Genomic DNA, 12602 nt, shown 5'->3' on the forward strand with positions numbered 1-12602 from the left:
CTGTTCATTAAATAAGCAATTTTTAAGAACTAGATTGTACATATATAGTGCTTGATTCACATAGGGGCCCTTTTACTAAGGTGCGATAGTCATCCGCTCGTGCACGGTGTGTGCGATTTGCACTCTAGAAGACTCTAGCAAAATTTTGTTTTTATTTTACTGGCATATTTAGGGGCCCTTTTACTAAGCTGCGGTAGGCCCTACGCGCATGCAGCGCACACCCCAATGAGACTACCGCCAGGCCAGCGCACCCTCCTGGTGATAATTTCAGATTTGATGTGCGCCCATAACGTATGGATGAACTATTTATTTGTTTCCTCCTACGTTTACCGGTTCTGGTGATAATTGGCACTTGGCATGAGCTGACCTGCCACCGTGCCTGTAGCGCATTAGCCTTTACCGCTAGATCAATGGGTGGCGTTAAGAGCTCAGGCCAGTTTTGGATGTGCACTGGTTTCATTTTTACCGCTGGCCTTTTTCCTGTCCCATTTTTAAAAAGCCATTTTTTGTAGATGAGGTAAAAACTGGCCCGGTGCGCTCCCAATACATGTGCCTACACTACCACAGGCCACTTTTTACCATGTCTTAGTAAAAGGACCCTTTAGACTGACTCTGCATAGAACTTCTGCTTGAAGGAAGTCCTTCCCTCATTATTCAATACCTCTCTGTGAAATGGTAGTAGTAAAAAAAATGCAAGTGCATTTTTATAATATACCACTGCATTCCACAAAACAAACGGAGCAAGGATTTTAGATAGTGCTGGGGAGGAGCCAGCTGTCTTGGTACATGTGGGTACCAATGACATAGGAAAATGTGGGAGAGATGTTCTGGAAGCCAAATTTAGGCTCTTATGTACAAAACTCAAATCCAGATCCTCTAGGGTAGCATTTTCTGAAATGCTACCTGTTCCACGCGCAGGGCCCAAGAGACAGGCAGAGCTCCGGACTCTCAATGTATGGATGAGACAATGGTGCAGGGTGGAGAGTTTTTGATTTGTTAGGAACTGGGCAACATTCTGGGGAAGGGGGAGCCTATTCCGAAAGGATGGGCTCCATCTTAACCAGGGTGGGACCAGGCTGCTGGCATCAGCATTTAAAAAGGAGATAGAGCAGCTTTTAAACTAGAAACTGGGGGAAGGCCGACCGTCGCTCAAAAGCGCATAGTTCAGGACAAGGTATCTTTCAAAGATATCACCAAAACAGGGAAGAAAAGGTATCCTGATAGTGAAGTTGCAAAAGAGACCGTAGTAAAGCAGTTGTCCTTAAATAAAAATAAAAATCAGACAAAAGATTGCAAATTAATACTGTCAAATACTAAGCATGATGTAAATAGGAACAACAAACATAGTTTGAAATGTCTATATGCAAATGCCAGGAGCCTAAGCAAATAAGATGGGAGAGTTAGAATATATTGCACTAAATGAAAAATTAGATATAATAGGCATCTCTGAGACCTGGTGGAAGGAGGATAACCAGTGGGACACTGTCATACTGGGGTGCAAATTATATCGTAGTGATAGGGTGGATCGAATTGGTGGAGGGGGTTGCATTGTACATTAACGAGAGCCTTGAATCAAATAGATTGAAAATTCTGCAGGAAACAAAACACTTCTTGGAATCACTGTGGATTGAAATTCCATGTGTAAAGGGGAAAAGGATAGTGATAGGAGTGTACTACCGTCCGCCTGGCCAGGATGAACAGACGGATGCAGAAATGTTAAAGGAAATTAGGGACGCAGACAAGCTGGGCAACACAATAATAATGGGTGATTTCAATTACCCTGATCAACCCCAAAAGGAATAGTAGAATACAATCAACACTTGCAACAAAATTCTACTGCAATACAACCCAGTATTGGAGGTGTATAATCACTAGTATTCATGAAATGTGGAGAAAAAAAGACTTCAGAAACCATGGAGAATACTCATTATGCAGGAACAACCTTTCAATTTTTAGAGTACTCCTCTTCTTCAATCACTAGTCTTCACAAAAAAAACTCCACTCTTCTTATTCATGAAATACATGCACATACACCTTCCTTTTGCAACAACATGATTTTTGCGATTTGCAATGTGTAGTTCTGGAGCAAATTCGGGTTTCAGAACTTAGAGGGGACGTCAGGAAGATGCTAAGACAAAGAGAACAAAGATGGATATATGTGCTGCAAACCGTAATCCCTAAGGGATTGAATATTTCAATTGAGTGGAAAGCTTTTTTGTGAGATGATCGTTTGTCAATAAAGTTTTTGCTGTGGATGTACGTCAGGGAATAAGGAAATGACGTATATATAGGAGGAAAGTCTGGTTTGAATTTAGGAACCCGAGACGAGGCAGTTAACGCGGTGAAGTGACAGCATGGGATGTAGCTGTCTGTGATAAAGTTTAGCCCTTGAAACAGCCTGATAGTGGCGAAACAGGGTCTCCTGTTGGGCTTCATGAGTACCGTATGCTGTGGAAGACAGTATGGACTGACAGCAACAAGAATATTTAAGTTAAGTAACAATTGTTTCACCGGATGTATATAGTTGGCATAAGCCTCTACCATAGAGTATTGTGGAAGGTGTATGTGCATGTATTGCATGAATAAGAAGAGTGGAGTTTTTTTTGTGAAGACTAGTGATTGAAGAAGAGGAGTACTCTAAAAATTGAAAGGTTGTTCCTGCATAATGAGTATTCTCCATGGTTTCTGAAGTCTTTTTTCTCTCCACATTTCATGAATACTAGTGATTATACACCTCCAATACTGGGTTGTATTGCAGTAGAATTTTGTTGCAAGTGTTGATTTCAATTACCCCAATATTGACAGGGTAAATGTAACATCGGGGCACGCTAGGGAGGTAAAATTCCTTGATGAAATCAAGGACAGCTTTATGGAGCAGCTGGTATAGGAGCCAACGAGAGAAGGAAAATTCTAGACCTAGTCCTTAGTGGTGCGCATGATCTGGTAAGGAGGTAATGGTGCTGGGGCCGCTTGATAACAGTGATCATAATATGATCGGATTTGATATTAGCTTTGAAGTATACATAGGAAAACAAATACGTTAGCATTTAACTTAAAAAAAGGAGACTATAATAAAATGAGAAAAACGGTGAAAAAAAAACTTAGAGGAGCGGCTGCGAGGATCAAAATTCACATCAGACATGGATGCTGTTCAAAAACACCATCCTGGGCATCTACATGGCAGATAATGTTTAACATGAGCAAGTGCAAAGTGATGCATGTGGGAAAGATGAACCCGAATTATAGCTACGTCATGCAAGGTTCCACGTTAGGAGTCACCGACTAAGAAAGGTGTCGTTGTTGATGATACGTTGAAACCTTCTGCTCAGTGTGCTGCTGCGGCTAAGAAAGCAAATAGAATGTTAGGTATTATTAGGAAAGGAATGGAAAACAAAAATGAGGATGTTATAATGCCTTTGTATCGCTCCATGGTGTGACCGCACCTCGAATATTATGTTCAATTCTGGTCACCGCATCTCAAATAAGATTTAGTGGAATTAGAAAAGGTGCAGAGAAGGGTGACGAAAATGATAAAGGGGATGGGACGACTTCCCTATGAGGAAAGGCTAAAGCGGCTAAGGCTCTTCAGCTTGGAGAAAAGGCAGCTGAGGGGAGATATGATAGAGGTCTATAAAATAATGAGTGAAGATGAACGGGTAGATGTGAAGCGTCTGTTTACGCTTTCCAAAAATACTAGGACTAGGGGGCACGCGATGAAGCTACAATGTAGTAAATTTAAAATGAATCAGAGAAAATTTTTCTTCACTCAATATGTAATTAAACTCTGGAATTCGTTGCCAGAGAATGTGGTAAAGGCGGTTAGCTTAGCAGAGTTTAAAAAATGTTTGGACGGCTTCCTAAGGAAAAGTCCATTGGACTAGGTGAAAATCCACTATTTCTGGGATAAGCAGTATAAAATGTTTTGTACTTTTTTGGGGATCTTGCCAGGTATTTGTGACCTGGATTGGCCACTGTTGGAAACAGGATGCTGGGCTTAATGGACCTTTGGTCTTTTCCAGTATGGCAATACTTATGTACTTATGTTAGTTCCCACATGCCATCTTTTTCTTTTGCTGTAAGCACAGAAAAAAAATGTTAAATGCTCCCAGGTTTCAACCTAATTAATGTTTTGTTTTGTTTTTAAATTGTGCTTATAAATAGTAAGTCCGATTGTTAAGCACCTGATTCTCATAACATGATGTCTGTTTTGGTGGCCTTTTATTAGGTGAAAACATTACTGCATGAATACAAGGAGTTCCTAAAACCAACCCCTCGAAATGACACAATGGTTTACAATTTAGAATTAATTACTGCTGTAACCCATGAAACCAATACTTATAGGTTTGCTTGCTTTGTTTTGGGTGAACGGGGATGACAGCTGCACAGAGGAGAGGGAAAGGGAAGCTAACCTAATTTGCTTCAGCTTTTTGGCATCATGCCATCTCATATTCTCAGTCTAACCTCCTTGGCTGGCACCTGGCAGCACCATGCTCAAAATGGTGCCAGTAACCTCTGGCAGTAGTCTTGCAGAGCTACCACTAGGGTCAAAGAGCCTAATAAGTTAAAAGGACTTTATACGGCAGCTTGACCCCTAACAGTAGTACTGCAAAACTACCACTAGGTATAACTGGTACCATTTTGAATTTGGCACTGGCAAGGGACAGGAGTGACTGGGGATCACACCTGCCCCAACCCCACTAGACACCAGTGATTACTAAAGGTAGGCTGGGGGGGGGGGGAGTGAGTGGGTGGCTCTTCGGAACAGGGAGGGGTTTGTATTAGTGGGACGTTGGGAGGGAAGGGTCTTTAGGGCAGGGGAGATGTGATTGAGGGTGATCTTTGGAGGGGGTAGAATGTGATTCAGGGAAGAAAGGCCAGTTTCTGAAGGATTTTCTTTTAGCTCTAATAGCTTCTTTCACCTCACTAAGGGGTCCTTTTACCAAGCTGCAGAAAAAAGGGCCCTGTGCTGGCGGTGGGGGGTTTTTTTCTCATGCACCAGGGCCCTTTTTACCACAGCAGGTAAAAAAGCCCCAGCACACATGGCCATGCGGTAAGAGAACTCTTACCGCATGGCCATGCAACAGAGAGCCCTTACTGCTACCCGGTGAGGTGCTGATAAGGGCTCCCGCACTAACCTGGCAGTAACCGGGCAGTGTATGGCGATGCCCAATTACCGTTGCGCAAGCCATTTCCAGGATTTTTCTTTTTTCCCTGGAAATGGTGAGTGCTCGTGGCAGGACTACCGCCAGTAGCAGTACTGTAAAAGGGCCCCTAAGACAGAGAAATACTGTTATTCAATTTATATGGTAATGAGGTGTTTTGCATGCTTTGCTTTTCATTACAGCTTGTCCAGTGGTAGCTTTTTTTAAAGTGCATTACAGTAATGTAATGCATGTTAATAACTATTCCCCTATATGTTAAGGGTGGTATTGAATCTTTTTAAAGGTCAGAAAGGTTTGATTCTAAAGAGGTATAGTTTCCTGGCCGTGCCTCAGATTCCAGTCTTCCACAGGCAATGAAAAGCATAGGATTAATTTTGTATAATTTCTTCCTTGTTCCAAAAGATTGTTTTTATCTTTTTTAATGTAAAGTTGATTTACTTTAATTCCCAAGAAAGCATAACTATAAATTACTTCCTCCCCCCCTTAAATTTGCCAAATGGGAAATTAATCTGATTGTAGCTATAAAAAAATTAGCAGTATAATGTCTGTCCATTTTTATCTGAACATTTTTCAGCTGGCTTTGCCAAAGAAAAAAGTATGAAAGTAAAACTGATTGCATCCTATCTACAATGCGTTTGTGTTGGTGAGGGGGGAGTTAGTGTTATTGATTTTTGTTTTACAGATGGTGTTATCATTAGTGACAGAACTCAAAGGAAATCTGCTTAATGGACTTAACATCCAAAGAAGGTAGGTGTTATCCAAACATCATTCAAGGAAGTCTTAAAGGTGAACACTACCCGTTCAGTGCAGAAGCCAACATAACTCAGCCTGACAGAACTCAAGGGGTGTTGAGAGAAGCACATAAGCACATAGGGTGTGAACTTTAAGTTGTTTCTTTAAACTTCTTTGCTAACTAAGTATCTCAACATAAGGGAACCAATTAAGGCCTTTTACATGATCTATATGCAATACACTTCAGGCTTTTTTTCCCACTAGAAAGGGCGTAATCATCCAGTCAGATTGGACCAACATGATCTGTGGGTGAAAAAGAGTACAAAGATAGATGTAAGGATTGGGGTGCCTTACAAAATTATGCATTTCTGCTGTGCATAATTTTGCATTCGTATCGGTTTTAAGATTTGTATAACAACTGACTTCAGTGTAAGTTAAGTCAGTTGTTATACAAACCTTAAAACCGATACGAATGCAAAATTACGCACAGCAGAAATGCATAATTTTGTAAGTCACTGTTCTCCAAAACATTAATGTCCAAAAAATGATGGAAATCTTTTTCTTATTGCAGCTTCTCATAATAGCGGTTATACCTCTTAGTTTGTGAACTACTTAAATATAAAATCTTCCTTGTTTGTTTGTTTCCTTATTTTGCTGTGCAAAGTATATTCTTTGTAAATGATTTGAAATTCTATAAATAATTTTTATTTTTAAATGATGGAACTAATTTTCTGTGAAGACCAGCAGTTCATTTATCACACAGTTGAGTCACATGCCATTGCAACATTTTTAGGGTTATCTAGTTAGGACTAAAAAACATGGCTGTGACTTCTGTCATGACTGCAACTAATATGGCTGTGCAGCTGCTTACAGTTTTTCAGGTTTCGTTTTTTTTTCTTTGTTATTTTTTTTAAATGGGCCTTAGGCTTCAGTTTTGCTTTCTTTCCTTTTCCCATTATTTTCCCTAGTGAGAGTTTCAATATTATTTGTCAAGGGAAATAATACTTGGAAGGTGATGCTTTTCTTTCACCTCCAAGCTGTGAACATGTTTATAGTGAGATGAGTTTATCATTTTAAATACATATATGTTACACATTTTGGGGCCCTTTTACTAAGGCGTGGTGGGCCTAATGCGGGCCTACCGTGCACTAAAAGAGCACTACCTTTAGTGTTCCGCTTAGCACACACTAATCCAACGCTGGAAAATATTTTTTATTTTTCAGTGCGGGAGGCGTACCCGTGGGTGGAGAGTAGACCTGCCTGTGCTAATTGGGTAATGTGGGCACATTACCGTGTGCTACCCGATTAGCATGGGAGCCCATACCGCCTCCTAAATAGGTGGTGGTAATGGCTCCCGCAGTAATGCCCATGCTCTACTGGGGAAATTAGTGCATGGTCATTACAAAAACAATACAAAAGTGGCCATTTTACTGGAGCGCTAAAGGTCACAACTTGGGCCACCTTTTAGCGACCTTAGTAGAATGACCCCTTTATCAAGTTCAAAAAATAAATAAAATACACAAACAAAGAGGAAACCTAGCCCAAGAAAAAAAGGGCAAGAAAAGAAAAAAGCCCTAGTGGAAATAAATATTGTACACATGACATTTTGCCATAAATCATTCAGGAAGCATGAAGAAACACTATCCTCCATCTCTCCATCTAGGCACAACTCTTTCAACAAAGAAGAAATTCTTTAAATAGAAATCAACACAGGCTCCCTCAGCCTGCTCTTTACGAACCACTTTATCTGCACAGGGTTAACACACTTTGAGAGAAATGTAAGAAATTAATTCATTCCTCCAGCAAAACCTTCTCTTATAAACCCTGAAATGTTATCTGATATTCTGGGTTGCTTTACCTAAGCCAGAAAGGAACCTAACTTGATGATAAACAAGTGGGGAAAGCATGCAGAACATGGTTCATGGAATTCTTTCCAAACCGTTTTGGTGTGTGCATGTATGTGTGCGCACGCATGCACATCTGTTTGTATCTGTGTTGCTTGTCAGTGCATGTCTGTGTTTTGTATGTGTGTGCAGATGTATATCTCTCTTTTGTTTATCTGTTTTATGTATTTGTACATCCATGTTTGTATATATATATATATATTTATACGTGTGTGTGTGTGTATATATATATATATATATATATATATATATATATATATATATATAGTAGCTCTCCTGCAGTTTTTACTCCTGCCGGAATTCTGTGTGACTGTGGAGCACAGAATTTACACAGAATTCCCCAGTCACACAGAATTCAACATTTCTGCACAGAATCTGCACTCTTCTCCCGCCCGCTGCCACCCAGCCTACCTGAGTACTTCACGCCCTGTTGGTCTAGTTGCCTCTTTGGGGGCAGGAAAGAAACACACTCTTTCCTGCCCTGCTGCTACGGCTCTCCCGCTGGTGCCTTGCTTTTTCAAAAAGGCTGCAGAGACTTCAAGCGGTAATTTTGTGAGACTACTTCTTCAGATCTTGGCGGCCATTTGGAAAAAGCACAGGAGCAGTGAGAGGGCGGCAGCAGCAGGGCAGGAAAGACTGGGGTTCTTTCCTGCTCTGAAGAGGTTCTCCTGCTCAGCTCCTCCTCCTACTCCTATCTCACGGGTGAGTGTGAGGGTGGCTAGGAGGGAGGGGCTGTACAAAAATTTGGGGGATGCTGTGGGTGGTTGTAAAAAAAAGAAAAAAGGATTCTGTGGGTGGGAGCAGACTGCAAAAAAAGGGAGATGCTATGTGTTGGGGGGAAGGAAGGGTTATAAAAGAAAAGGGGGATGCTGTGGGGGATGGAGGGCTGTAACAAGGGGGGGGTTCTGTGGGTGGCTGTAAAAAAGGGATGCTGTGTGTGGAAGCTGGATAAAAGGGGATGCTATGAGGTAGGGGGGCTTGAAAAAAAAGGGGGATGCTATGTTTGGAGCAGGGAAGGTGTACAAAAAGGGGGGATGCTGTGGGGGCTATAAAGGGAGATGCTGTAGGTGGCTGTAAAAAAAAGGATGCTGTGGGTGGGAGGGAGCTGCAAAAAAAGGGATGTTATGGGGCAGGAAGGGGGCTGCAAAAAAGCAGGATACTCTGTGTGGGGGAGGAAGGGGCTGTAAAAAAAAAGGAATGCTATGTGAGTTCAGAGAGTGAGGGAGAGAGAGGGGGCTGGGGAAAAAAAGGAGGATTTTATGTGTTGGTGCAGGGAGGGAGGGAGGTGGGGGCTGTAAAAAAACAAGGGATGCTATGTGGGAACAGGGGGGCTGGAAAAATATGGATAGGGAGGGGGGCTGTAAAAAAAAAAGGTGGATGCTATGGGTGCTGGGAAAAATATGGATGGTATCTGTGTACAGGGAGAGGGGCTGTAATATTGGTTAAATTGTGACAAATAAATGCAGAATTTGCAAATTTTGTGCACAGAATTTTGCAGAATTTGTAAACTTTTTGCACCGAATTTAGATTTTTTTTTTGGCACAGAATTCTGGCAAGAGTAATTGCTTCAAATTTCAATGAGAAATTTTTCGTACTTATATAATCATCATACTTAACGTATTACTACTAAACAACATTTAATTATCTTAAGCTATGTTGATGTTACTGACATTTTAGCATTACTACCTAGCGATTTTTGTGCGTTAAAACTGTTCAAGCTGAAACACAATGAAATAACATCATTCAAACAATACAGTTAACAGTAAGAATTTTGCAGTCATGACAACAAAGTTTCTTCACAGTGCTGAGCTTCCAGTTCGTGAGATGATGTGCAGCCACTATCACCTTTGCTCTGAAATCTTGTTCATGCAGTGTCTGGATTCTCATTTTGTCCGCTACTAACACCTTGCCCAGCTGTTCCAATCCAAAATGCTTTTAAAAGAAATTATCTGTAAATTATCATATTATCAAATATAAATTATTGAAATTTAAATTATTGTTTACAAAAGTCTACACTGCTGTGATGTCATTAACAGTAAGCAGGTACCCCTTTTTTTTTCAAATTATGGTAATTTTACACTGCAAACATTTTTGAACAAGTGAAAATCACTGGTCACGCTAAAAAGTCTGTAACTTTGCTGTATTTAAAGATAATCTCATGCCACTGTGCACATAAAAGTAGATAGTAACAACAAATAAAGCTGTAAAATTTTACAGTGAAATTTCAAACGGTTGCTGAGAAAAGAGCAAAAAAACTCTAGGGGTAACTTTTTTGCCTTACCCTGTGGGTCTATGATTGAGAGAAGGCAATTTGAAAAGTGAAATCACTTAATCACTGAGGGGGTATTTTACTAAGGCATGCTGGCATTTTTAGCGCAAGTTAAAAATAGACGATGCGAGATCCAAGATGGCGATTTGAAAGGACGCAAAGATCGCTGCTCCTGATTTCCTGGACGGCCCTGCGTCAGTTCTCTTATTAAACAACATGGGGAAGCGAAAGGGGAAAGCAAAAGCTCTTACCTCCCCGAGCCAAGCTATGGGCCCTGCTGCTCGACAGACCGTCTTGGAATCGTTTGGAGTGACGATCCTTGGAGAGAAACAACCCGTTTCTACAGGGTCCACTGTTGTTGAAGCGGACCATAGCATTGAGGAGGCTTCGCTTAGTCCGCCTCCAAAAACAGCTCCCCCGCGACCCAGAGCAGGTTTAGGTATGGCGGAGATACAGGAGGCTGGTGCGATTAGTTGTATACCGCCCCTGCCAACTGTTTTGGGAGGCCCCGTTGTATCCTCGATGCCAACCAAACCAACAACGGAGGAAGTTGTTCCCTCATCTTTGGATGGCGTCTCTGCTCCTGAGGAAAACCGAGGATTTGCAAGACCAGCTGTGGTAACGCTCGAAGCACTCTGGGACTCAGTTCAAGGTATACACACTTCTTTACAACTTATTTCTTCCTCTTTTAAAGGGGAAATAACTGATTTGAAAGAAAAACATAAAGATTTGGCTGAAAAAGTCCAAGGGAACACTGATAAGGTAATGACTTTGGGAACAGAGATTTCTAAGTCTTAGAATGTAGTAGCCACTTTAATCAAGGAGAGAGAATTTCAAGCTCGTAAAATATTATATTTGGAAAATCAGAGTCGTAGGAACAACTTGAGGTTCATAAATTTCCCCAAATCTCCTTTGATTTCCCCTTTGGATATGCTGAGGAAGTATTTCACGGATGTATTGGGGTTACCAGTAGCAGGTTTTCCACCTGTTGCTAGGGCCCAGTACATAACTGGAAGGTATAAAGATGGACAAACTCAAGCTGCCCCGGACCTGGATTTGACCCATTTCCTAGAAAGCTCCTTGGAGATAGTGACTGAAAGGACAACTTTATTAGTTACCTTTGCACTAGAGATGGACAGAAATAATATATTTCGGACTTATTTTCGCCATATTAATACAGAATTTATGGGTTCAAAAGTTCAGATTTTTCCAGACTTGGCGAGAGATACCCAGAAGAAAAGAAGAGAATTCTTGTCATATAAAACAAGAACTCTCAAACTTGGTGCTAGTTTTTCTTTGAAATTTCCATGTACAGTGGGGGAAATAAGTATTTGATCCCTTGCTGATTTTGTAAGTTTGCCCACTGACAAAGACATGAGCAGCCCATAATTGAAGGGTAGGTTATTGGTAACAGTGAGAGATAGCACATCACAAATTAAATCCGGAAAATCACATTGTGGAAAGTATATGAATTTATTTGTATTCTGCAGAGGGAAATAAGTATTTGATCCCCCACCAACCAGTAAGAGATCTGGCCCCTACAGACCAGGTAGATGCTCCAAATCAACTCGTTACCTGCATGACAGACAGCTGTCGGCAATGGTCACCTGTATGAAAGACACCTGTCCACAGACTCAGTGAATCAGTCAGACTCTAACCTCTACAAAATGGCCAAGAGCAAGGAGCTGTCTAAGGATGTCAGGGACAAGATCATACACCTGCACAAGGCTGGAATGGGCTACAAAACCATCAGTAAGACGCTGGGCGAGAAGGAGACAACTGTTGGTGCCATAGTAAGAAAATGGAAGAAGTACAAAATGACTGTCAATCGACAAAGATCTGGGGCTCCACGCAAAATCTCACCTCGTGGGGTATCCTTGATCATGAGGAAGGTTAGAAATCAGCCTACAACTACAAGGGGGGAACTTGTCAATGATCTCAAGGCAGCTGGGACCACTGTCACCACGAAAACCATTGGTAACACATTACGACATAACGGATTGCAATCCTGCAGTGCCCGCAAGGTCCCCCTGCTCCGGAAGGCACATGTGACGGCCCGTCTGAAGTTTGCCAGTGAACACCTGGATGATGCCGAGAGTGATTGGGAGAAGGTGCTGTGGTCAGATGAGACAAAAATTGAGCTCTTTGGCATGAACTCAACTCGCCGTGTTTGGAGGAAGAGAAATGCTGCCTATGACCCAAAGAACACCGTCCCCACTGTCAAGCATGGAGGTGGAAATGTTATGTTTTGGGGGTGTTTCTCTGCTAAGGGCACAGGACTACTTCACCGCATCAATGGGAGAATGGATGGGGCCATGTACCGTACAATTCTGAGTGACAACCTCCTTCCCTCCGCCAGGGCCTTAAAAATGGGTCGTGGCTGGGTCTTCCAGCACGACAATGACCCAAAACATACAGCCAAGGCAACAAAGGAGTGGCTCAGGAAGAAGCACATTAGGGTCATGGAGTGGCCTAGCCAGTCACCAGACCTTAATCCCATTGAAAACTTATGGAGGGAGCTGAAGCTGCGAGTTG

At 41.8% G+C, this 12602-nt stretch overlaps 1 protein-coding gene across 1 annotated transcript in view; it reads left to right on the forward strand.

Annotated features, from left to right (window-relative positions):
- Nucleotides 1-12602, forward strand: part of FANCC (FA complementation group C) — a 413110-nt gene that overhangs the window by 206884 nt on the left and 193624 nt on the right. The window contains 1 exon segment of the mRNA XM_030193652.1: nucleotides 5845-5909. Coding sequence (XP_030049512.1) covers nucleotides 5845-5909 — 65 coding nt within the window.

Source organism: Microcaecilia unicolor, chromosome 2 (assembly GCF_901765095.1).
Source record: "Microcaecilia unicolor chromosome 2, aMicUni1.1, whole genome shotgun sequence".
In the NCBI taxonomy this organism is placed as follows: domain Eukaryota; kingdom Metazoa; phylum Chordata; class Amphibia; order Gymnophiona; family Siphonopidae; genus Microcaecilia; species Microcaecilia unicolor.